This window comes from Tympanuchus pallidicinctus, unplaced genomic scaffold (assembly GCF_026119805.1).
Source record: "Tympanuchus pallidicinctus isolate F22 unplaced genomic scaffold, pur_lepc_1.0 scaffold73, whole genome shotgun sequence".
NCBI classification, from domain to species: Eukaryota; Metazoa; Chordata; class Aves; order Galliformes; family Phasianidae; genus Tympanuchus; species Tympanuchus pallidicinctus.
In genome coordinates, this window is record NW_026294795.1 from 53,708 (window position 1) to 81,262 (window position 27,555).

General features: G+C 35.5%; 1 protein-coding gene and 2 long non-coding RNA genes across 4 annotated transcripts; 2 read left to right on the top strand and 1 right to left on the bottom strand.

Annotated features, from left to right (window-relative positions):
• Positions 1–7: 7 nt before the first annotated feature.
• LOC128072926 (uncharacterized) lies at positions 8–27,130 on the top strand. Its single transcript, XR_008202520.1, has 21 exons — positions 8–471; positions 1,321–1,353; positions 1,599–2,170; positions 2,565–2,766; positions 4,716–5,261; positions 6,397–6,960; positions 7,208–7,814; positions 8,950–9,513; positions 9,761–10,367; positions 11,217–11,391; positions 11,556–11,755; positions 13,384–13,992; positions 14,160–14,304; positions 15,508–16,002; positions 20,646–20,727; positions 22,176–22,442; positions 22,729–22,914; positions 25,351–25,533; positions 25,575–25,697; positions 26,353–26,435; positions 26,887–27,130. It is a non-coding gene; the product is annotated as an uncharacterized LOC128072926 (long non-coding RNA).
• LOC128072927 (uncharacterized) lies at positions 15,636–24,406 on the bottom strand. 2 transcript variants are annotated; one of them, XR_008202521.1, is made up of 3 exons: positions 24,311–24,406; positions 22,259–22,368; positions 15,636–15,713 (listed from the first exon to the last, which is right to left on the bottom strand). It is a non-coding gene; the product is annotated as an uncharacterized LOC128072927 (long non-coding RNA). The 2 variants fall into 2 exon arrangements; XR_008202522.1 differs by lacking the exon at positions 22,259–22,368 and adding an exon at positions 23,104–23,213.
• On the top strand, positions 16,788–20,382 carry LOC128072925 (nucleoporin NUP42-like). The gene is made up of 6 exons (XM_052667151.1): positions 16,788–17,601; positions 17,988–18,082; positions 18,398–18,474; positions 19,134–19,220; positions 19,668–19,752; positions 19,886–20,382. Exons 1-6 carry the CDS (start codon positions 16,904–16,906, stop codon positions 20,245–20,247), a joined length of 1,404 nt encoding a protein of 467 aa, XP_052523111.1. The 5' UTR covers positions 16,788–16,903; the 3' UTR covers positions 20,248–20,382.
• Positions 27,131–27,555: the final 425 nt, after the last annotated feature.

Here is a 27,555-nt window from a genome sequence, read left to right on the forward strand (position 1 = left end):
TAATTATGTAGAATCGAAGTTAATTCTGAAGGCATATGCCTTATTTTCATAACATCTAAGTTAATTGTGAAGGCATATGCGTTTAATGCCATAGAATCTGAGTTAATTCTGAAGGCATATGCCTGAATTATATAGTATCTAAGTTAATTCTGAAGTTATATGCCTTAATTCCATGGATTTAAACATTATTCTGAAGGCATATGCTTTAATTATGCAGGGTCTCAGTTAATTCTGATGGCATTACCCTTAATTCCATGGGATCTCAGTTAATTCTCAAGGCATATGCCTTAATTACGTAAGTTGTAAGTTAATTCTGAAGGCATTTCCCTAAATTTAATAGGATCTCAGTTAATTCTGAAGGCATAGGCCTTAATTATGTAGAAACCAAGTTAATTCTGAAGGCATAAGCCTTAATTCCATAGCATCTAAGTTAATTGTGAAGGCATATGCCTTAATTAGGTAGGGTCTGAGGTAATTTGCAGGAATATGCCTTAATAACATAGGGTCTGAGTTAATTCTGAAGGCATATGCCTTAATTCCATAGCTCTAAGTTAATTCTGATGGCATATGCCTTAATTCCATGGATTTAAACTTTATACTGAAGGCATATGCCTTAATTATGTAGGGTCTAAGTTAATTCTGATGGCATATACCTTAATTCCATAGGATCTCAGTTAATTCTGAAGTTATATGCTTTCATTATGTAGAATTCTGAAGGCATATGCCTTAAATCCATAGCATCTAAGTTAATTGTGAAGGCATATGGCTTAATCCGTAGGATGTAATTTAAATCTGAAGGTATATGCCTTAGTTCCATAGCATCTAATTTAATTCTGATGCTGTATGACATTAATTGCATAAATCGAAGTTTAATTCTGATGGCATATGCCTTTAGTTGCATAGAATCTTAGTTAGTTCTGAATGCATAAGCCTTAATTATGTAGGGTCTAAGTTACTTCTGAAGGAATATGCCTTAATTACATCGGGTCTGAGTTAATTCTGTAGACATATGCCTTAAGTATTTAGTGTCTAACTTAATTCTCAAGGCATATTCCTTAATTCCATAGGATCTATGTTAATTCTGAAGGCGTATGCCTTAATTCCATGGAACTAAACTTTATTCTGAAGGTATAGGCCTTAATTATGTGGGGTTAAGTTAATTCTGAAGGCATATTCCTTAATTTCATGGAATCTAAGTTAATTCTGTAGGCATATGCCATAATTATGTGGGATATAAGTTAATTCTGAAGTTATATGCCTTAATTTTGTGGGATTAAACTGTATTCTGAAGGTATAGGCCTTTATTATATAGGATGTAAGTTAATTCTGATGGCATATGCCTTAATTCCATAGGTCTACGTTTATTCTGAAGGCATATGCCTTAATTCCATGGCATCTAAGTGAACTCTGAAGGCTAATGCCTTAAGTCCATAGAATCTAAGTTAATTCTGAAGGTATATGCCTTAATTATGTAAGGTTTAAGTTAATTCTGAAGGTATATGCCTTAATTATGTAGGATCTAAGTTAATTCTGAAGTCATATGCCTCATTTTCATAGCATCTAAGTTAATTCTGAAGTCATATGCCTTCTTTTCATAGCATCTAAGTTAAATGTGAAGGCATATGGCTTAATCCATAGGATGTTATTTAAATCTGAAGGCGTTTAATTCCATAGGATCGGAGTTAATTCTGATGGCGTATGCCTTAATTATATAGGTTCTATGGTTATTCTGAAGGTATAAACCACTAATTGCATAGGATCTAAGTTAATTCTGAAGGTATAGGCCTTTAATTCCATAGGCTCTGATTTAATTCTGAAGTTATATGACTTTAATTCCATATTATCTAAGTTAATTCTGAATCTATATGGCTTTAATTACATAGGATCTCAGTTAATTCTGAAGGCTTCTGCCTTAGTTCCATAGCATCTAAGTTAATTGTGAAGGCATATGCCTTAATTATGTAGAATCCAAGTTAATTCTGAAGGCATATGCCTTAATTATATAGGACTTAATTTAATTCTGAAGGCATATTCCTTAATTCCATTGGATCTAACTTAATTCTGAAGGCATATGCTTTAATTATGCAGGGTCTAAGTTAATTCTGATGGCATATCCCTTAATTCCATGGGATCTAAGTTAATTCTCAAGGCATATGCCTTAATTACGTAAGTTGTACGTTAAGTCTGAAGGCATTTGCATTACTTCCGTAGGATCTGAGTTAATTCTGAAGACATATGCGTTAATTACTTCGAATCCAACTTAATTCTGAAGGCATATGCCTTAATTATGTAGGGTTTAAGTTAGTTCTGATGGCATATGCCTTTAAATCCTTAGGATCTCAGTTAATTCTGCAGGCATATGCCTCAATTCCAATGCATCTAAGTTCATTCTGAAGGTATCCGCCTTAATTATATAGGTTCTATGTTAATTCTGAAGAATGTGCCTTAATTCCATAGCATCTAAGTTAATTGTCAAAGGTTGGGTCTAAGTTAATTCTGATGGCATATGCCTTAATTCCATAGCATCTCAGTTAATTCTGAAGGTGTATGCCTTAATTATGTAGAATCGAAGTTAATTCTGAAGGCATATGCCTTATTTTCATAACATCTAAGTTAATTGTGAAGGCATATGCGTTTAATGCCATAGAATCTGAGTTAATTCTGAAGGCATATGCCTGAATTATATAGTATCTAAGTTAATTCTGAAGTTATATGCCTTAATTCCATGGATTTAAACATTATTCTGAAGGCATATGCCTTAATTATGTAGGGTCTCAGTTAATTCTGATGGCATTACCCTTAATTCCATGGGATCTCAGTTAATTCTCAAGGCATATGCCTTAATTACGTAAGTTGTAAGTTAATTCTGAAGGCATTTCCCTAAATTTAATAGGATCTCAGTTAATTCTGAAGGCATAGGCCTTAATTATGTAGAAACCAAGTTAATTCTGAAGGCATAAGCCTTAATTCCATAGCATCTAAGTTAATTGTGAAGGCATATGGCTTAATCCGTAGGATGTAATTTAAATCTGAAGGTATATGCCTTAGTTCCATAGCATCTAATTTAATTCTGATGCTGTATGACATTAATTGCATAAATCGAAGTTTAATTCTGATGGCATATGCCTTTAGTTGCATAGAATCTTAGTTAGTTCTGAATGCATAAGCCTTAATTATGTAGGGTCTAAGTTACTTCTGAAGGAATATGCCTTAATTACATCGGGTCTGAGTTAATTCTGTAGACATATGCCTTAAGTATTTAGTGTCTAACTTAATTCTCAAGGCATATTCCTTAATTCCATAGGATCTATGTTAATTCTGAAGGCGTATGCCTTAATTCCATGGAACTAAACTTTATTCTGAAGGTATAGGCCTTAATTATGTGGGGTTAAGTTAATTCTGAAGGCATATTCCTTAATTTCATGGAATCTAAGTTAATTCTGTAGGCATATGCCATAATTATGTGGGATATAAGTTAATTCTGAAGTTATATGCCTTAATTTTGTGGGATTAAACTGTATTCTGAAGGTATAGGCCTTTATTATATAGGATGTAAGTTAATTCTGATGGCATATGCCTTAATTCCATAGGTCTACGTTTATTCTGAAGGCATATGCCTTAATTCCATGGCATCTAAGTGAACTCTGAAGGCTAATGCCTTAAGTCCATAGAATCTAAGTTAATTCTGAAGTCATAAGCCTCAATTATGCACGATCTAAGTTAATTCTGAAGGCATATGCCTTAATTATGTAGGATCTAAGTTAATTCTGAAGTCATATGCCTCATTTTCATAGCATCTAAGTTAATTCTGAAGTCATATGCCTTCTTTTCATAGCATCTAAGTTAAATGTGAAGGCATATGGCTTAATCCATAGGATGTTATTTAAATCTGAAGGCGTTTAATTCCATAGGATCGGAGTTAATTCTGATGGCGTATGCCTTAATTATATAGGTTCTATGGTTATTCTGAAGGTATAAACCACTAATTGCATAGGATCTAAGTTAATTCTGAAGGTATAGGCCTTTAATTCCATAGGCTCTGATTTAATTCTGAAGTTATATGACTTTAATTCCATATTATCTAAGTTAATTCTGAATCTATATGGCTTTAATTACATAGGATCTCAGTTAATTCTGAAGGCTTCTGCCTTAGTTCCATAGCATCTAAGTTAATTGTGAAGGCATATGCCTTAATTATGTAGAATCCAAGTTAATTCTGAAGGCATATGCCTTAATTATATAGGACTTAATTTAATTCTGAAGGCATATTCCTTAATTCCATTGGATCTAACTTAATTCTGAAGGCATATGCTTTAATTATGCAGGGTCTAAGTTAATTCTGATGGCATATCCCTTAATTCCATGGGATCTAAGTTAATTCTCAAGGCATATGCCTTAATTACGTAAGTTGTACGTTAAGTCTGAAGGCATTTGCATTACTTCCGTAGGATCTGAGTTAATTCTGAAGACATATGCGTTAATTACTTCGAATCCAACTTAATTCTGAAGGCATATGCCTTAATTATGTAGGGTTTAAGTTAGTTCTGATGGCATATGCCTTTAAATCCTTAGGATCTCAGTTAATTCTGCAGGCATATGCCTCAATTCCAATGCATCTAAGTTCATTCTGAAGGTATCCGCCTTAATTATATAGGTTCTATGTTAATTCTGAAGAATGTGCCTTAATTCCATAGCATCTAAGTTAATTGTCAAAGGTTGGGTCTAAGTTAATTCTGATGGCATATGCCTTAATTCCATAGCATCTCAGTTAATTCTGAAGGTGTATGCCTTAATTATGTAGAATCGAAGTTAATTCTGAAGGCATATGCCTTATTTTCATAACATCTAAGTTAATTGTGAAGGCATATGCGTTTAATGCCATAGAATCTGAGTTAATTCTGAAGGCATATGCCTGAATTATATAGTATCTAAGTTAATTCTGAAGTTATATGCCTTAATTCCATGGATTTAAACATTATTCTGAAGGCATATGCCTTAATTATGTAGGGTCTCAGTTAATTCTGATGGCATTACCCTTAATTCCATGGGATCTCAGTTAATTCTCAAGGCATATGCCTTAATTACGTAAGTTGTAAGTTAATTCTGAAGGCATTTCCCTAAATTTAATAGGATCTCAGTTAATTCTGAAGGCATAGGCCTTAATTATGTAGAAACCAAGTTAATTCTGAAGGCATAAGCCTTAATTCCATAGCATCTAAGTTAATTGTGAAGGCATATGCCTTAATTAGGTAGGGTCTGAGGTAATTTGCAGGAATATGCCTTAATAACATAGGGTCTGAGTTAATTCTGAAGGCATATGCCTTAATTCCATAGCTCTAAGTTAATTCTGATGGCATATGCCTTAATTCCATGGATTTAAACTTTATACTGAAGGCATATGCCTTAATTATGTAGGGTCTAAGTTAATTCTGATGGCATATACCTTAATTCCATAGGATCTCAGTTAATTCTGAAGTTATATGCTTTCATTATGTAGAATTCTGAAGGCATATGCCTTAAATCCATAGCATCTAAGTTAATTGTGAAGGCATATGGCTTAATCCGTAGGATGTAATTTAAATCTGAAGGTATATGCCTTAGTTCCATAGCATCTAATTTAATTCTGATGCTGTATGACATTAATTGCATAAATCGAAGTTTAATTCTGATGGCATATGCCTTTAGTTGCATAGAATCTTAGTTAGTTCTGAATGCATAAGCCTTAATTATGTAGGGTCTAAGTTACTTCTGAAGGAATATGCCTTAATTACATCGGGTCTGAGTTAATTCTGTAGACATATGCCTTAAGTATTTAGTGTCTAACTTAATTCTCAAGGCATATTCCTTAATTCCATAGGATCTATGTTAATTCTGAAGGCGTATGCCTTAATTCCATGGAACTAAACTTTATTCTGAAGGTATAGGCCTTAATTATGTGGGGTTAAGTTAATTCTGAAGGCATATTCCTTAATTTCATGGAATCTAAGTTAATTCTGTAGGCATATGCCATAATTATGTGGGATATAAGTTAATTCTGAAGTTATATGCCTTAATTTTGTGGGATTAAACTGTATTCTGAAGGTATAGGCCTTTATTATATAGGATGTAAGTTAATTCTGATGGCATATGCCTTAATTCCATAGGTCTACGTTTATTCTGAAGGCATATGCCTTAATTCCATGGCATCTAAGTGAACTCTGAAGGCTAATGCCTTAAGTCCATAGAATCTAAGTTAATTCTGAAGGTATATGCCTTAATTATGTAAGGTTTAAGTTAATTCTGAAGGTATATGCCTTAATTATGTAGGATCTAAGTTAATTCTGAAGTCATATGCCTCATTTTCATAGCATCTAAGTTAATTCTGAAGTCATATGCCTTCTTTTCATAGCATCTAAGTTAAATGTGAAGGCATATGGCTTAATCCATAGGATGTTATTTAAATCTGAAGGCGTTTAATTCCATAGGATCGGAGTTAATTCTGATGGCGTATGCCTTAATTATATAGGTTCTATGGTTATTCTGAAGGTATAAACCACTAATTGCATAGGATCTAAGTTAATTCTGAAGGTATAGGCCTTTAATTCCATAGGCTCTGATTTAATTCTGAAGTTATATGACTTTAATTCCATATTATCTAAGTTAATTCTGAATCTATATGGCTTTAATTACATAGGATCTCAGTTAATTCTGAAGGCTTCTGCCTTAGTTCCATAGCATCTAAGTTAATTGTGAAGGCATATGCCTTAATTATGTAGAATCCAAGTTAATTCTGAAGGCATATGCCTTAATTATATAGGACTTAATTTAATTCTGAAGGCATATTCCTTAATTCCATTGGATCTAACTTAATTCTGAAGGCATATGCTTTAATTATGCAGGGTCTAAGTTAATTCTGATGGCATATCCCTTAATTCCATGGGATCTAAGTTAATTCTCAAGGCATATGCCTTAATTACGTAAGTTGTACGTTAAGTCTGAAGGCATTTGCATTACTTCCGTAGGATCTGAGTTAATTCTGAAGACATATGCGTTAATTACTTCGAATCCAACTTAATTCTGAAGGCATATGCCTTAATTATGTAGGGTTTAAGTTAGTTCTGATGGCATATGCCTTTAAATCCTTAGGATCTCAGTTAATTCTGCAGGCATATGCCTCAATTCCAATGCATCTAAGTTCATTCTGAAGGTATCCGCCTTAATTATATAGGTTCTATGTTAATTCTGAAGAATGTGCCTTAATTCCATAGCATCTAAGTTAATTGTCAAAGGTTGGGTCTAAGTTAATTCTGATGGCATATGCCTTAATTCCATAGCATCTCAGTTAATTCTGAAGGTGTATGCCTTAATTATGTAGAATCGAAGTTAATTCTGAAGGCATATGCCTTATTTTCATAACATCTAAGTTAATTGTGAAGGCATATGCGTTTAATGCCATAGAATCTGAGTTAATTCTGAAGGCATATGCCTGAATTATATAGTATCTAAGTTAATTCTGAAGTTATATGCCTTAATTCCATGGATTTAAACATTATTCTGAAGGCATATGCCTTAATTATGTAGGGTCTCAGTTAATTCTGATGGCATTACCCTTAATTCCATGGGATCTCAGTTAATTCTCAAGGCATATGCCTTAATTACGTAAGTTGTAAGTTAATTCTGAAGGCATTTCCCTAAATTTAATAGGATCTCAGTTAATTCTGAAGGCATAGGCCTTAATTATGTAGAAACCAAGTTAATTCTGAAGGCATAAGCCTTAATTCCATAGCATCTAAGTTAATTGTGAAGGCATATGCCTTAATTAGGTAGGGTCTGAGGTAATTTGCAGGAATATGCCTTAATAGCATAGGGTCTGAGTTAATTCTGAAGGCATATGCCTTAATTCCATAGCTCTAAGTTAATTCTGATGGCATATGCCTTAATTCCATGGATTTAAACTTTATTCTGAAGGCATATGCCTTAATTATGTAGGGTCTAAGTTAATTCTGATGGCATATACCTTAATTCCATAGGATCTCAGTTAATTCTGAAGTTATATGCTTTCATTATGTAGAATTCTGAAGGCATATGCCTTAAATCCATAGCATCTAAGTTAATTGTGAAGGCATATGGCTTAATCCGTAGGATGTAATTTAAATCTGAAGGTATATGCCTTAGTTCCATAGCATCTAATTTAATTCTGATGCTGTATGACATTAATTGCATAAATCGAAGTTTAATTCTGATGGCATATGCCTTTAGTTGCATAGAATCTTAGTTAGTTCTGAATGCATAAGCCTTAATTATGTAGGGTCTAAGTTACTTCTGAAGGAATATGCCTTAATTACATCGGGTCTGAGTTAATTCTGTAGACATATGCCTTAAGTATTTAGTGTCTAACTTAATTCTCAAGGCATATTCCTTAATTCCATAGGATCTATGTTAATTCTGAAGGCGTATGCCTTAATTCCATGGAACTAAACTTTATTCTGAAGGTATAGGCCTTAATTATGTGGGGTTAAGTTAATTCTGAAGGCATATTCCTTAATTTCATGGAATCTAAGTTAATTCTGTAGGCATATGCCATAATTATGTGGGATATAAGTTAATTCTGAAGTTATATGCCTTAATTTTGTGGGATTAAACTGTATTCTGAAGGTATAGGCCTTTATTATATAGGATGTAAGTTAATTCTGATGGCATATGCCTTAATTCCATAGGTCTACGTTTATTCTGAAGGCATATGCCTTAATTCCATGGCATCTAAGTGAACTCTGAAGGCTAATGCCTTAAGTCCATAGAATCTAAGTTAATTCTGAAGGTATATGCCTTAATTATGTAAGGTTTAAGTTAATTCTGAAGGTATATGCCTTAATTATGTAGGATCTAAGTTAATTCTGAAGTCATATGCCTCATTTTCATAGCATCTAAGTTAATTCTGAAGTCATATGCCTTCTTTTCATAGCATCTAAGTTAAATGTGAAGGCATATGGCTTAATCCATAGGATGTTATTTAAATCTGAAGGCGTTTAATTCCATAGGATCGGAGTTAATTCTGATGGCGTATGCCTTAATTATATAGGTTCTATGGTTATTCTGAAGGTATAAACCACTAATTGCATAGGATCTAAGTTAATTCTGAAGGTATAGGCCTTTAATTCCATAGGCTCTGATTTAATTCTGAAGTTATATGACTTTAATTCCATATTATCTAAGTTAATTCTGAATCTATATGGCTTTAATTACATAGGATCTCAGTTAATTCTGAAGGCTTCTGCCTTAGTTCCATAGCATCTAAGTTAATTGTGAAGGCATATGCCTTAATTATGTAGAATCCAAGTTAATTCTGAAGGCATATGCCTTAATTATATAGGACTTAATTTAATTCTGAAGGCATATTCCTTAATTCCATTGGATCTAACTTAATTCTGAAGGCATATGCTTTAATTATGCAGGGTCTAAGTTAATTCTGATGGCATATCCCTTAATTCCATGGGATCTAAGTTAATTCTCAAGGCATATGCCTTAATTACGTAAGTTGTACGTTAAGTCTGAAGGCATTTGCATTACTTCCGTAGGATCTGAGTTAATTCTGAAGACATATGCGTTAATTACTTCGAATCCAACTTAATTCTGAAGGCATATGCCTTAATTATGTAGGGTTTAAGTTAGTTCTGATGGCATATGCCTTTAAATCCTTAGGATCTCAGTTAATTCTGCAGGCATATGCCTCAATTCCAATGCATCTAAGTTCATTCTGAAGGTATCCGCCTTAATTATATAGGTTCTATGTTAATTCTGAAGAATGTGCCTTAATTCCATAGCATCTAAGTTAATTGTCAAAGGTTGGGTCTAAGTTAATTCTGATGGCATATGCCTTAATTCCATAGCATCTCAGTTAATTCTGAAGGTGTATGCCTTAATTATGTAGAATCGAAGTTAATTCTGAAGGCATATGCCTTATTTTCATAACATCTAAGTTAATTGTGAAGGCATATGCGTTTAATGCCATAGAATCTGAGTTAATTCTGAAGGCATATGCCTGAATTATATAGTATCTAAGTTAATTCTGAAGTTATATGCCTTAATTCCATGGATTTAAACATTATTCTGAAGGCATATGCCTTAATTATGTAGGGTCTCAGTTAATTCTGATGGCATTACCCTTAATTCCATGGGATCTCAGTTAATTCTCAAGGCATATGCCTTAATTACGTAAGTTGTAAGTTAATTCTGAAGGCATTTCCCTAAATTTAATAGGATCTCAGTTAATTCTGAAGGCATAGGCCTTAATTATGTAGAAACCAAGTTAATTCTGAAGGCATAAGCCTTAATTCCATAGCATCTAAGTTAATTGTGAAGGCATATGCCTTAATTAGGTAGGGTCTGAGGTAATTTGCAGGAATATGCCTTAATAACATAGGGTCTGAGTTAATTCTGAAGGCATATGCCTTAATTCCATAGCTCTAAGTTAATTCTGATGGCATATGCCTTAATTCCATGGATTTAAACTTTATACTGAAGGCATATGCCTTAATTATGTAGGGTCTAAGTTAATTCTGATGGCATATACCTTAATTCCATAGGATCTCAGTTAATTCTGAAGTTATATGCTTTCATTATGTAGAATTCTGAAGGCATATGCCTTAAATCCATAGCATCTAAGTTAATTGTGAAGGCATATGGCTTAATCCGTAGGATGTAATTTAAATCTGAAGGTATATGCCTTAGTTCCATAGCATCTAATTTAATTCTGATGCTGTATGACATTAATTGCATAAATCGAAGTTTAATTCTGATGGCATATGCCTTTAGTTGCATAGAATCTTAGTTAGTTCTGAATGCATAAGCCTTAATTATGTAGGGTCTAAGTTACTTCTGAAGGAATATGCCTTAATTACATCGGGTCTGAGTTAATTCTGTAGACATATGCCTTAAGTATTTAGTGTCTAACTTAATTCTCAAGGCATATTCCTTAATTCCATAGGATCTATGTTAATTCTGAAGGCGTATGCCTTAATTCCATGGAACTAAACTTTATTCTGAAGGTATAGGCCTTAATTATGTGGGGTTAAGTTAATTCTGAAGGCATATTCCTTAATTTCATGGAATCTAAGTTAATTCTGTAGGCATATGCCATAATTATGTGGGATATAAGTTAATTCTGAAGTTATATGCCTTAATTTTGTGGGATTAAACTGTATTCTGAAGGTATAGGCCTTTATTATATAGGATGTAAGTTAATTCTGATGGCATATGCCTTAATTCCATAGGTCTACGTTTATTCTGAAGGCATATGCCTTAATTCCATGGCATCTAAGTGAACTCTGAAGGCTAATGCCTTAAGTCCATAGAATCTAAGTTAATTCTGAAGGTATATGCCTTAATTATGTAAGGTTTAAGTTAATTCTGAAGGTATATGCCTTAATTATGTAGGATCTAAGTTAATTCTGAAGTCATAAGCCTCAATTATGCACGATCTAAGTTAATTCTGAAGGCATATGCCTTAATTATGTAGGATCTAAGTTAATTCTGAAGTCATATGCCTCATTTTCATAGCATCTAAGTTAATTCTGAAGTCATATGCCTTCTTTTCATAGCATCTAAGTTAAATGTGAAGGCATATGGCTTAATCCATAGGATGTTATTTAAATCTGAAGGCGTTTAATTCCATAGGATCGGAGTTAATTCTGATGGCGTATGCCTTAATTATATAGGTTCTATGGTTATTCTGAAGGTATAAACCACTAATTGCATAGGATCTAAGTTAATTCTGAAGGTATAGGCCTTTAATTCCATAGGCTCTGATTTAATTCTGAAGTTATATGACTTTAATTCCATATTATCTAAGTTAATTCTGAATCTATATGGCTTTAATTACATAGGATCTCAGTTAATTCTGAAGGCTTCTGCCTTAGTTCCATAGCATCTAAGTTAATTGTGAAGGCATATGCCTTAATTATGTAGAATCCAAGTTAATTCTGAAGGCATATGCCTTAATTATATAGGACTTAATTTAATTCTGAAGGCATATTCCTTAATTCCATTGGATCTAACTTAATTCTGAAGGCATATGCTTTAATTATGCAGGGTCTAAGTTAATTCTGATGGCATATCCCTTAATTCCATGGGATCTAAGTTAATTCTCAAGGCATATGCCTTAATTACGTAAGTTGTACGTTAAGTCTGAAGGCATTTGCATTACTTCCGTAGGATCTGAGTTAATTCTGAAGACATATGCGTTAATTACTTCGAATCCAACTTAATTCTGAAGGCATATGCCTTAATTATGTAGGGTTTAAGTTAGTTCTGATGGCATATGCCTTTAAATCCTTAGGATCTCAGTTAATTCTGCAGGCATATGCCTCAATTCCAATGCATCTAAGTTCATTCTGAAGGTATCCGCCTTAATTATATAGGTTCTATGTTAATTCTGAAGAATGTGCCTTAATTCCATAGCATCTAAGTTAATTGTCAAAGGTTGGGTCTAAGTTAATTCTGATGGCATATGCCTTAATTCCATAGCATCTCAGTTAATTCTGAAGGTGTATGCCTTAATTATGTAGAATCGAAGTTAATTCTGAAGGCATATGCCTTATTTTCATAACATCTAAGTTAATTGTGAAGGCATATGCGTTTAATGCCATAGAATCTGAGTTAATTCTGAAGGCATATGCCTGAATTATATAGTATCTAAGTTAATTCTGAAGTTATATGCCTTAATTCCATGGATTTAAACATTATTCTGAAGGCATATGCCTTAATTATGTAGGGTCTCAGTTAATTCTGATGGCATTACCCTTAATTCCATGGGATCTCAGTTAATTCTCAAGGCATATGCCTTAATTACGTAAGTTGTAAGTTAATTCTGAAGGCATTTCCCTAAATTTAATAGGATCTCAGTTAATTCTGAAGGCATAGGCCTTAATTATGTAGAAACCAAGTTAATTCTGAAGGCATAAGCCTTAATTCCATAGCATCTAAGTTAATTGTGAAGGCATATGGCTTAATCCGTAGGATGTAATTTAAATCTGAAGGTATATGCCTTAGTTCCATAGCATCTAATTTAATTCTGATGCTGTATGACATTAATTGCATAAATCGAAGTTTAATTCTGATGGCATATGCCTTTAGTTGCATAGAATCTTAGTTAGTTCTGAATGCATAAGCCTTAATTATGTAGGGTCTAAGTTACTTCTGAAGGAATATGCCTTAATTACATCGGGTCTGAGTTAATTCTGTAGACATATGCCTTAAGTATTTAGTGTCTAACTTAATTCTCAAGGCATATTCCTTAATTCCATAGGATCTATGTTAATTCTGAAGGCGTATGCCTTAATTCCATGGAACTAAACTTTATTCTGAAGGTATAGGCCTTAATTATGTGGGGTTAAGTTAATTCTGAAGGCATATTCCTTAATTTCATGGAATCTAAGTTAATTCTGTAGGCATATGCCATAATTATGTGGGATATAAGTTAATTCTGAAGTTATATGCCTTAATTTTGTGGGATTAAACTGTATTCTGAAGGTATAGGCCTTTATTATATAGGATGTAAGTTAATTCTGATGGCATATGCCTTAATTCCATAGGTCTACGTTTATTCTGAAGGCATATGCCTTAATTCCATGGCATCTAAGTGAACTCTGAAGGCTAATGCCTTAAGTCCATAGAATCTAAGTTAATTCTGAAGGTATATGCCTTAATTATGTAAGGTTTAAGTTAATTCTGAAGGTATATGCCTTAATTATGTAGGATCTAAGTTAATTCTGAAGTCATAAGCCTCAATTATGCACGATCTAAGTTAATTCTGAAGTCATATGCCTTCTTTTCATAGCATCTAAGTTAAATGTGAAGGCATATGGCTTAATCCATAGGATGTTATTTAAATCTGAAGGCGTTTAATTCCATAGGATCGGAGTTAATTCTGATGGCGTATGCCTTAATTATATAGGTTCTATGGTTATTCTGAAGGTATAAACCACTAATTGCATAGGATCTAAGTTAATTCTGAAGGTATAGGCCTTTAATTCCATAGGCTCTGATTTAATTCTGAAGTTATATGACTTTAATTCCATATTATCTAAGTTAATTCTGAATCTATATGGCTTTAATTACATAGGATCTCAGTTAATTCTGAAGGCTTCTGCCTTAGTTCCATAGCATCTAAGTTAATTGTGAAGGCATATGCCTTAATTATGTAGAATCCAAGTTAATTCTGAAGGCATATGCCTTAATTATATAGGACTTAATTTAATTCTGAAGGCATATTCCTTAATTCCATTGGATCTAACTTAATTCTGAAGGCATATGCTTTAATTATGCAGGGTCTAAGTTAATTCTGATGGCATATCCCTTAATTCCATGGGATCTAAGTTAATTCTCAAGGCATATGCCTTAATTACGTAAGTTGTACGTTAAGTCTGAAGGCATTTGCATTACTTCCGTAGGATCTGAGTTAATTCTGAAGACATATGCGTTAATTACTTCGAATCCAACTTAATTCTGAAGGCATATGCCTTAATTATGTAGGGTTTAAGTTAGTTCTGATGGCATATGCCTTTAAATCCTTAGGATCTCAGTTAATTCTGCAGGCATATGCCTCAATTCCAATGCATCTAAGTTCATTCTGAAGGTATCCGCCTTAATTATATAGGTTCTATGTTAATTCTGAAGAATGTGCCTTAATTCCATAGCATCTAAGTTAATTGTCAAAGGTTGGGTCTAAGTTAATTCTGATGGCATATGCCTTAATTCCATGGATTTAAACTTTATACTGAAGGCATATGCCTTAATTATGTAGGGTCTAAGTTAATTCTGATGGCATATACCTTAATTCCATAGGATCTCAGTTAATTCTGAAGTTATATGCTTTCATTATGTAGAATTCTGAAGGCATATGCCTTAAATCCATAGCATCTAAGTTAATTGTGAAGGCATATGGCTTAATCCGTAGGATGTAATTTAAATCTGAAGGTATATGCCTTAGTTCCATAGCATCTAATTTAATTCTGATGCTGTATGACATTAATTGCATAAATCGAAGTTTAATTCTGATGGCATATGCCTTTAGTTGCATAGAATCTTAGTTAGTTCTGAATGCATAAGCCTTAATTATGTAGGGTCTAAGTTACTTCTGAAGGAATATGCCTTAATTACATCGGGTCTGAGTTAATTCTGTAGACATATGCCTTAAGTATTTAGTGTCTAACTTAATTCTCAAGGCATATTCCTTAATTCCATAGGATCTATGTTAATTCTGAAGGCGTATGCCTTAATTCCATGGAACTAAACTTTATTCTGAAGGTATAGGCCTTAATTATGTGGGGTTAAGTTAATTCTGAAGGCATATTCCTTAATTTCATGGAATCTAAGTTAATTCTGTAGGCATATGCCATAATTATGTGGGATATAAGTTAATTCTGAAGTTATATGCCTTAATTTTGTGGGATTAAACTGTATTCTGAAGGTATAGGCCTTTATTATATAGGATGTAAGTTAATTCTGATGGCATATGCCTTAATTCCATAGGTCTACGTTTATTCTGAAGGCATATGCCTTAATTCCATGGCATCTAAGTGAACTCTGAAGGCTAATGCCTTAAGTCCATAGAATCTAAGTTAATTCTGAAGGTATATGCCTTAATTATGTAAGGTTTAAGTTAATTCTGAAGGTATATGCCTTAATTATGTAGGATCTAAGTTAATTCTGAAGGTATATGCCTTTAATTCCATAGGCTCTGATTTAATTCTGAAGTTATATGACTTTAATTCCATATTATCTAAGTTAATTCTGAATCTATATGGCTTTAATTACATAGGATCTCAGTTAATTCTGAAGGCTTATGCCTTAGTTCCATAGCATCTAAGTTAATTGTGAAGGCATATGCCTTAATTATGTAGAATCCAAGTTAATTCTGAAGGCATATGCCTTAATTATATAGGACTTAATTTAATTCTGAAGGCATATTCCTTAATTCCATTGGATCTAACTTAATTCTGAAGGCATATGCTTTAATTATGCAGGGTCTAAGTTAATTCTGATGGCATATCCCTTAATTCCATGGGATCTCAGTTAATTCTCAAGGCATATGCCTTAATACGTAAGTTGTACGTTAAGTCTGAAGGCATTTGCATTACTTCCATAGGATCTGAGTTAATTCTGAACACATATGCGTTAATTACTTTGAATCCAACTTAATTCTGAAGGCATATGCCTTAATTATGTAGAATCTAAATTAAGTCTGATGGCATAAGCCTTATTTTCATAGCATCTAAGTTAATTCTGATGGCATATGCCTGTAATTCCATAGGATCTTAGTTAATTCTGAAGGTTTAGGCCTTAATTATGTAGAATCTAATTTAATTCTGAAGGCATATGTCTTAATTATGTAGAGTCTAAGTTAATTCTGAAGGAATATGCCTTTATTATATAGGTTCTATATTAATTCTGATGGTATATGCCTTATATGCATAGCATCTAAGTTAATTCTGAAGGTATATGCCTTAATTATATAGGTTCTATATTAATTCTGATGATATATGCCATATAATTCCATAGGTTCTAAGTTAATTCTGAAGGAATATGCCTTTATTTCAAAAGGATCTAATTTAATTCTGAAGGCATATGCCTTGATTCCATTTTATCTAAGTTAAATCTAAAGGCATATGCCTTAATTATTTGGCGTCTAAGTTTATTCTGCATGCATATGCCTTAATTCCATAGCGTCGAAGTTAATTCTGAAGGCATATGCCTTAATTCCATGGGATATAAGTTGATCAGATAACCAGCATGCTCAGCTAGCTACATTTTCCAGCCAGCCATCTTAAAGAACAAGAGAAGAGCCGTGTTTGAGAAGAAGAGCAGAGCTGTAGGAGGATTGGGAGATTCTCCACCGACAGATACAAAGCTTAGCCAGCCACCTGTGATGCTGCACACGGGAAGAGCTGTAGAAGAATTTGGTGCTGGCACCCCAAGGAAGGCAAATCCTATCCGCCCAGCCGTGTCCCTGTATAAGGAAGAAGCTGTAGGAGGATCTCAATCTCCTGACCAGACAGACACAAATCCTAGCCAGCCACCCATGATGCTGCACGAGGCTGGAGCAGTAGGAGGATCGGGACATTCTACTCCGACAAATACAAGCCTCAGCCAGCCGTCTGTGCTCCAGAACACGACAGGAAGTGGAGCCGGATGGGGGGGCACTACTGCAACAAAGACAGACCTCAGCCAGGTACCCGTGATCCAGCACACGGAAGGAGCTGAGAAAGGATTGGGTGATGCTACCCTGACAGACACAGATCTTAACCAGGCAGCCGTGATCCAGCACACCGGAGGCGATGGAGGACGTGTTGTTCGTGCCCGGAGAAACACAAACCTTCTCCAGCCAGCCACGCTGCAGCACGAAGGAGGATCTGCAGGAGGACGGGGCGCTCCTGCAGCCGTTGTGCAGCCTCCTGCGCTCCCAAAGAGCTCCTCGGGTGGCAGCCGCGATGCAGCAGGACTCTCTGGTGCCTGCGGTGTTGGAGCTGCAGGCAAGAAAGGCGCAGCGTCCTTGCAGAAAGCGAGCTCTGCATTAAGCGGTGCAAACCCGGCTGGTGACTACAGAGATGAACGGCAGAGACTTGTGTAAGTGACGGCCCTGTCCCCTGGGAAGCGCTCGCAACGAGCTGCTGAAGTGCTTCCTGGCTTCCTCTGGATAATGGAGAGGATGCGTTCCGGGGGATGGAAGGTGGGACGTGGGGGGGGGACCATAGGAAGCACGGGGGTTTTGTTTCTCTTCCAGACCTGATGTGATTTACTCACGATAAAACGCTTTGTCGGACATCTGTGTGTCCAGCAGAGCGACTGCTGTGTCTTTCAAGATAGCTGTAGCATTCCTCAGCTGTTCCCTCTGAGCAGCGTCCTATGGAATTCATTGGCGCGGCTTTGGCTATTTGAGTTTGACTTTGCTTTTTGCCCTGTGGCTTCTGACTGTGTAATTTCTTCCTTTGCTGTCATGTTGTGTTTTCTAGGGACTGGGTAGCAGAAGACATGGCGACCTGGGAATCTTCTGGACAGTGGATGTTTTCATGTTACTGTCCTGAGAAGGGCAAGCCTAATGTTTCAGGTCAGTCCCGTTTTTAGGAGTGCTGCTACTGTTCAGGCTGCATTTCCATCCTTGTCCACACTGCTGTGCCTCAATGGAAGCACTGCAAGGTGAGGACGTGCCTTGCGATGCAAGAGGTAGGGGCACTGGGTTACGGTATTTCCTTGGTGTGTGTGCACCCCTGAAGTTGCACCAGGAGTCCTTTCTGTGTCTCCAAGTCGAGCTGACTGGTGGCAGGCGGTGCAGCAAGGGCAGTTTCTTGTGTAACTCTAGAGGGCAATTTTGTGTTTGTGTTGCATTCCCTTTGGAGCATGCTGATTGTTTGCCTCCCTGCAGACTTTCCAGAGATCTCCTTTGAGGAGCTGCACCTGGGGTATTACATCTGCAGAGCCAAGAAGGGCACAGGACTCTACGTAAGTATTTGGAACAACTGAGCTTTCTGTGACGCGTTCAGGGTAGCAGTGGTTCCTGTGCTTCAGGTGGCCGCTCTTGACTCAGCGAATGCCCAACTCGAGGGGAACGTAAGAACGCCCTCATACCTTCACTGTTCTGTGCAGCGAGTAGAAAACAGCAGGAGCTGCTGGCCTGAAGGCTTTGCCATCACTGAGCAAGCTGGTGTGGCCATAGGTGTCCCTGTTCACTGCAGGGGAGTTGGGTCGGATGGCTTTAAAGGTCCCTCCTGACTCAAACAGGTCTATGATTCTCCTTGCCTCTTCCTGATAACTGAGGCGCAGGCCTCACCAATGATGCAGGTACAAAACGTATTATCCAAAGCAGGAGTATCTGCTCGTAAAGTGGGGCAAGACCTGAATTGTCCAGTCCAAAATTTCCTTGCAGTTGCTCAGACCACTCTTGTTCCCCCTTTTAAAGAAAAAGGGGAAAGAAGGAGAAAGAAGGGGAAGGAAAGAGGGGAAAGAAAGAAGGGGAAGGAAAGAAGGGGAAAGAAAGAAGAGGAAAGAAAGAAGGGGAAAGAAAGAAGGGGAAAGGAAGAAGGGGAAAGGGGAAAGACCCAAATAAGAACGAACCAAAAGCCATGCTTAACAAAAGCATGTTTGTGTCCTCCCACGTTTAGATAAACGCTGTCCATCAGTATGTGCAGCAATGGAGAACCAGGCTGCAGGAGCTGAAGGTTTTAAACGCCTGGAGAACAGCATCGATGGTAAGCGTTAAGGAAAGGTGAAATACTTCTGTTCCTGATGTTGCTTTTCTCTTCAATCTCGTGTGAAGGTTTTTCTTAGGATTCCCATTTAGGCAGAGCTCAGGGTTCAGACTTCAGCACAGATGATTGTTCCGTGCTCAGAGAGCAGACTGAGCCAAAGCAGCGACACAGATAGAGCCATGGAACAAAGGAGAACAAGGCAGAGGAGAATGAGAGCTCCAGGGGTTGGGTGATGGCAATTCCTTCTTGCCCGTCAGGTTCCTGCTTCTAGGCTGTCTGCAGACAGCAGCCTGAGAGCGTTTTGTTTAAAGCTGCCATTGCTTCGGTTCAGTTTCTCAGTTCCGTTCAGTTGGTCGGCACACGTGGGTTTTTGCTTTAAGCGTGGATTGAAAGATGCCTGCCTGTGCAGGAATGTAGTTTTCATGGATGTATTTGGAACTTTTTCAGCTCCTTTGGAGAGAGAAAGCGGACACTGAACCATTACTGTTTCTTGTACTGGGAGGACAGCAAGCCCCAAGCCCTGGGTTCCCAAGTAAGTTTCTGCATCAGGAACCAGCGATTAAACCGGCGTTGATAAGCGTTCTTCTGCAGCACTGAAACGCAGCAGTGTTTCGGTATGGCAGGTGCAGGCATCCTGAGCCTTCCCATCCATTTCCTCCCTGCAGGCTCTCCAGCCAACAGCCGCAGTCCTTCAGTTCCATCGGCAGCCTCACTTCACGCTCCTGGAGCGGCCGCTGGCCGTGGACTGTGGGGCTTCCGGGCGCTGGGAGCTCGGCTGCTGCAAACCCTGCCCGCACCGCTGCGCTTGCTGTCGCTGCTCCCAAGGCAGCTGCAGAGACTTCTCAGCCGGGAGCAAGCAGCGCTTCGGCCGCACCGACAGCCGGTGCCTCTGGACACAGCGCCGCGTCCGCGCCTCTGCATCCCCACGGCATCAGAGCAGGCAGCTCTGCGCACCGAGGAGGGAACTGAGGGCCGGAGAGCTGGAGCAGCTAAGGGCCAAGAAGATCAGGCAAGGAAAGATCCCTGAGGCCATGACCAGCGGACCTTTCTACGACAAGGACTGGAGTTAATTCTGAACTTATGAGCCTTAATTCCATAGCATCTAAGTCTATTTAGAAGCTCTGTGCCATAATTCCATAGGATCTAAGTCAATTCTGAAGTTCTGTGCATATTCTGTGAAGGAATATGCCTTAATTATGTAAGGTTTAAGTTAATTGTGAAGGAATATGCCTTAATTATATAAGGTCTAAGTTAATTCTTAAGGTATATGAATTTAATTACAAAGGATGCTTTAATTATGCAGGGTCTAAGTTAATTCTGAAGGTATCTGCCTTAATTAGGTAGGTTCTATGTTAATTCTGAACTATATGCCTTAATTCCATAGCATTTAAGCTAATTGTGAAGGCATATGCCTTAATTCCATAGGTCTAAATTAATTGTGAAGGCATATGCCTTTAATTCTATAGGATCTGAGTAAATTCTGAATGCATATACCTTAATTCCATAGGTTGTAAGTTAATTCTGAAGGCATATCTCTTAAATATGCAGGGTCTAAGTTAACTCTGAAGGCATATGTCTTAATTCCATGGCATCTACTTTAATCTGAAGGTATATGCCTTAATTATATATGTTCTATGTTAATTCTGAATGTATATGCCTGAGTTCCATAGGATCTCAGTTAATTCTGAAGATATATGCTTTAATTAAGTAGAATTCTGAAGGCATATGCCTTAATTCCATAGCATCTAAGTTAATTGTGGAGCCATGTGGCTTAATCCATGCGATGTAATTTAAATCTGAAGGTATATGCCTTAGTTCCATAGCATCTAATTTAATTCTGATGCTATATGACATTAATTGCATAAATTGAAGTTAATTCTGATGGCATATGCCTTTAGTTGCAAGAAATCTTAGTTAGTTCTGAATGCATATGCCTTAATTATGCAGGGCTTAAGTTAATTCTGAAGGAATATGCCTTAATTACATCGGGTCTGAGTTAATTCTGTAGACATACGCCTTAAGTATTTAGTGTCTAACTTAATTCTCAAGGCATATTCCTTAATTCCATAGGATCTATGTTAATTCTGAAGGCGTATGCCTTAATTCCATGGAACTAAACTTTATTCTGAAGGTATAGGCCTTAATTATGTAGGGTCTAAGTTAATTCTGAAGGCATATGCCTTAATTATGTTGGGTTTAAGTTAATTCTGAAGTTATATTCCTTAATTTCATGGAATCTAAGTTAATTCTGTAGGCATATGCCATAATTATGTGGGATATAAGTTAATTCTGAAGTTATATGCCTTAATTTTGTGGGATTAAGCTGTATTCTGAAGGTATAGCCCTTTATTATATAGGATATAAGCTAATTCTGATGGCATAAGCCTTAATTCCATAGGTCTACGTTTATTCTTAAGGCATATGCCTTAATTATATGGGACTTAATTTAATTATGAAGGCATATTCCTTAATTCCATTGGATCTAACTTAATTCTGAAGGCATATGCTTTAATTATGCAGGGTCTAAGTTAATTCTGATGGCATATCCCTTAATTCCATGGGATCTAAGTTAATTCTCAAGGCATATGCCTTAATTACGTAAGTTGTACGTTAAGTCTGAAGGCATTTGCATTAATTCCGTAGGATCTGAGTTAATTCCGAAGACATATGCATTAATTACTTCGAATCCAACTTAATTCTGAAGGCATATGCCTTAATTATGTAGGGTTTAAGTTAGTTCTGATGGCATATGCCTTTAAATCCTTAGGATCTCAGTTAATTCTGCAGGCATATGCCTCAATTCCAATGCATCTAAGTTCATTCTGGAGGTATCCGCCTTAATTATATAGGTTCTATGTTAATTCTGAAGAATGTGCCTTAATTCCATAGCATCTAAGTTAATTGTCAAAGGTTGGGTCTAAGTTAATTCTGATGGCATATGCCTTAATTCCATAGCATCTCAGTTAATTCTGAAGGTGTATGCCTTAATTATGTAGAATCGAAGTTAATTCTGAAGGCATATGCCTTATTTTCATAACATCTAAGTTAATTGTGAAGGCATATGCGTTTAATTCCATAGGATCTGAGTTAATTCTGAAGGCATATGCCTGAATTATATAGTATCTAAGTTAATTCTGAAGTTATATGCCTTAATTCCATGGAACTAAACTTTATTCTGAAAGTATAGGCCTTAATTATGTAGGGTCTAAGTTAATTCTGAAGGTATATGCCTTAATTATGTTGGGTTTAAGTTAATTCTGAAGTTATATTCCTTAATTTCATGGAATCTAAGTTAATTCTGTAGGCATATGCCATAATTATGTGGGATATAAGTTAATTCTGAAGTTATATGCCTTAATTTTGTGGGATTAAGCTGTATTCTGAAGGTATAGGCCTTTATTATATAGGATATAAGCTAATTCTGATGGCATAAGCCTTAATTCCATAGGTCTACGTTTATTCTTAAGGCATATGCCTTAATTATATGGGACTTAATTTAATTATGAAGGCATATTCCTTAATTCCATTGGATCTAACTTAATTCTGAAGGGATATGCTTTAATTATGCATGGTCTAAGTTAATTCTGATGGCATATGCCTTTAAATCCTTAGGATATCAGTTAATTCTGCAGGCATATGCCTCAATTCCATTGCATCTAAGTTCATTCTGAAGGTATCCGCCTTAATTATATAGGTTCTATGTTAATTCTGAAGAATGTGCCTTAATTCCATAGCATCTAAGTTAATTGTCAAAGGTTGGGTCTAAGTTAATTCTGATGGCATAGGCCTTAATTCCATAGCATCTCAGTTAATTCTGAAGGTGTATGCCTTAATTATGTAGAATCGAAGTTAATTCTGAAGGCATATGCCTTATTTTCATAACATCTAAGTTAATTGTGAAGGCATATGCGTTTAATTCCATAGGATCTGAGTTAATTCTGAAGGCATATGCCTGAATTATATAGTATCTAAGTTAATTCTGAAGTTATATGCCTTAATTCCATGGATTTAAACATTATTCTGAAGGCATATGCCTTAATTATGTAGGGTCTCAGTTAATTCTGATGGCATTACCCTTAATTCCATGGGATCACAGTTAATTCTCAAGGCATATGCCTTAATTACGTAAGTTGTAAGTTAATTCTGAAGGCATTTCCCTAAATTTAATAGGATCTCAGTTAATTCTGAAGGCATAGGCCTTAATTCCATCTCATATAAATTAACTCTGAAGACATATGCCTTAAGTATGCAGGGTCTAAGTTAACTATGAAGGCATATGCCTTAATTCCATAGCATCTAATTTAATTGTGAAGGCATATGCCTTAATTCCATAGCTCTAAGTTAATTCTGATGGCATATGCCTTAATTCCATGGATTTAAACTTTATACTGAAGGCATATGCCTTAATTATGTAGGGTCTAAGTTAATTCTGAAGGCATATACCTTAATTCCATAGGATCTCAGTTAATTCTGAAGATATATGCTTTAATTATCTAGAATTCTGAAGACATATGCCTTAATTCCATAGCATCTAAGTTAATTGTGGAGGCATATGGCTTAATCCATAGGATGTAATTTAAATCTGAAGGTATATGCCTTTGTTCCATAGGGTCTAATTTAATTCTGATGCTATATGACATTAATTGCATAAATCGAAGTTAATTCTGATGGCATATGCCTTTAGTTGCATAGAATCTTAGTTAGTTCTGAATGCATATGCCTTAATTATGTAGAGTCTAAGTTAATTCTAAAGGAATATGCCTTAATTATGTAGGATCTAAGTTAATTCTGAAGGCATATGCTTTAATTTCATGTTATCTAAGTTAATACTGTAGGCATATGCCTTAATTATGTGGGGTTTAAGTTAATTCTGAAGTTATGTGCCTTAATTCCATGGGTTTAAATTGTATTCTGAAGGTATTGGCCTTTATTACATAGGATATAAGTTAATTCTGAAGGCATAAGTCTTTAATTGCATAAGATCAAAGTCATTTCTGACTGCATATGCCTTAATTCCATAGCATCTCAGTTAATTCTGGAGGCATATGCCTGAATTTTATAGTATCTAAGTTAATTCTGAAGGTATATACCTTAATTCCATGGATTTAAACTTTATTCTGAAGGCATATGCCTTAATTATGTAGGGTCTAAGTTAATTCTGAAGGCATTTGCCTTAATTATGTAGGGTCTAAGTTAATTATGAAGTCATATGCCATTAATTGCTTAGGGTCTAAGATAATTGTGAAAGCATATGCCTTAATTCCGTAGCATCTAAGTTAATTCTGAAGGCATATTCCTTAATTATTTAGTGTCTAAGTTAATTCTGAAGGCCTATGCCTTTATTCCAAGCGTCTAAATTAATTCTGAAGGCATATGTCTTAATTATGTAAGGTCTAAGTTAATTATGAAGTTATATGACTTTAATTACATAGGATCTAAGTTAATATTGAAGGCACATGCCTTTATTCCATAGATTGTAAGTTAATTCGGAAGACATATGCCTTAATTATGTTGGGTTTAAGTTAATTTTGAGGGCATATGCCTTTATTATGTGGCAAGTAAGTTAATTCTGAAGGCATATGCCTTTATTATATGGAATCTAAGCTAATTCTGAAGTCATATGCCAGTAATTGCATAGCATCTAAGTTAATTGTGAAGGCATATGCCTTTAATTCCATAGGATCTGAGTTAATTCTGAAGACATATGCCTGTATTATATGGTTTCTAAATTAATTGTGAAGGTACATGCCTTAATTCCATGGGATTAAACTTTATTCTGAAGGTATAGGCCTTAATTATGTAGGGTTTAAGTTAATTCCTATGGCATATCCCTTACTTCCATAGGTCTATGTTAATTGTGTAATCATATGCCTTAATTACGTAAGTTGTGAGTTCAGTCTGAAGGCATTTGCATTAATTCCATAGGATCTGAGCTAATTCTGAAGGATTATGCCTTAATTCCATAGCATCAAATTTAATTCTGAATGCATATGCATTAATTATGACGAATCCCACTTAATTCGGAAGGCATATGCCATAATTATGTAGGGTCTCAATCTATTCTGAAGGCATATGCCTTAATTCCACTGCATCTAAGTTAATTCTCAAGGTATCTGCTATAATTATATAGGTTCTATGTTAATTCTGAAGTATATGCCTTAATTGTATAGCATCTAAGTTATTTGTGAAGGCATATACCTTAATTATTTAGGGTCTAAGTTAATTCTGATGGCATATTCCTTAATTATGTAGGGTTTAAGTTAATTCTGAAGGTATATGCCTTAATTCCATGGGATTAAACTTTATTCTGAAGGTATAAGGCTTAATTATATAGGATCTAAGTTAATTCTTAAGGCATATGCCTTAATTACGTAAGTTGTAAGTTAAGTCTGAAGGCATTTGCATTAATTTCATAGGATCTCAGTTAATTCTGATGGCATATGCCTTAATTCCATAGCATCTCAGTTAATTCTGAAGGTGTATGCCTTAATTATGTAGAATCTAAACTAACTCTGAAGGCATATCCCTTAATTCCATACCTCTTAATTAATTGTGAAGGCATATGCCTTTAATTCTATAGGATCTAAGTTAATTCTGAAGGCATACGTCTTAATTTTCTGGGGCTAAATTATTTCTGAAGGCATATACCTTAATTATGTGGGGTCTGAGTTAACTCTGAAGGCGTATGCCTTAATTCCATGGAATTAAAGTTTATTCTGAAAGTATACGCCTTAATTATTTAGGGTCTAAGTTAATTGTGAAGGCATATGCCTTAATTATGTGCGATTTAAGTTCATTCTGAAGTTATATGCCTTAATTTTGTGGGATTAAACTGTATTCTGAAGGTATAGGCCTTTATTATATAGGATGTAAGTTAATTCTGATGGCATATGCCTAAATTCCATATGTCTACGTTTATTCTGAAGGCATATGCCTTTAATTCCATAGGATCTGAGTTAATTCTGAAGGCATATGCCATGAATTCCAGAGGATCTAAGTTAATTCTGAAGGTATATGCCTGAATTCCATGGATTTAAACCTTTTTCTGAAGGCGTATGCCTTAATTAAGTAGGGTCTAAGTCAATTCTCGTGGCATATGCCTTAATTCCATAGATCTAAGTTAATTGTGAAGGCATATGCCTTCAATTCTATACTATCTGAGTTAATTCTGAAGGCATATACCTTAATTCCATAGCATCTAAGTTAATTCTGAAGGTATACGCGTTAATTATGTAGGGTCTATGTTAATTCTGATGGCATATTCCTTAATTCCATAGGTCTAAGTTAATTGTGAATGTATATGCCTTTAATTCTATAGGATCTCAGTTAATTCTGAAGGCGTATGCCTTAATTATGTAGAATCTAAGTTAATCTGAAGGCATATGCCTTATTTTCATAGCATTTAAGTTAATTGTGATGGCATATGCCTTTAATTCCAGAGGATCTGAGTTAATTCTGAAGGTATAGGCCTTAATTATGTAGAATCGAATTTAATTCTGAAGGCATATGCCTTGATTATATAGGGTCTAAGTAAATTCTGAAGGCATATGCCTTAATTCCATAGCATCTATGATAGTTGTTATGGCCTATGCCTTAATTATGTAGAGTCTGATTTAATTCTGAAAGAATATGCCTTAATTACGTAGGGTATGAGTTAATTCTGAAGGCATATGCCTTAATTTTGTGGGCCTAAGTTATTTCTGAAGGCATATTCCTTAATTCCATAGCATCTAAGTTAATTCTGAAGGCATATGCCTTAATTATGTAGGGTCTAAGTTAATTCTGATGGCATATGCCTTAATTCCATGGGATCTCAGTTAATTCTGAAGGTATCTGCCTTAATTATGTAGAATCTAAGCTAATTCTGAAGGCATATGCCTTGAATTCCATAGAATCTAAGGTAATTCTGAAGATATATGCCTTTAATTCCGTAGGATCTAAGGTAATTGTGAAGTTCTGTGCCTTAATTTTATTGGGTTGAAGTTAATTCTGAATTTGTATGCCTTAATGGAATAGAAATAAATATGTTATATTATTTATTTTCACGTTTTTATGAAATAGAAATTAATATGTGATTCATTTACATATGTCTTAATTAAATAGAAATAAATATGTTATTTACCCATGTCTTTCTTAAATATAAATGAATATATGTTGTTGTATTATTTACATGGTCTGTCAATAAAAGTTGTTCTGTGACTCTTGTGCTGTGATGCAGCAGTGAGTTGGAATGCTTCTCTGTGACTTACCTTCTCTTTTAATCCCTTCACTCCTCTGTGTAATCAGTGACGATCCAGGCGCTGTGATTAAGAAACACACAAAGAGTTTGGCAGAG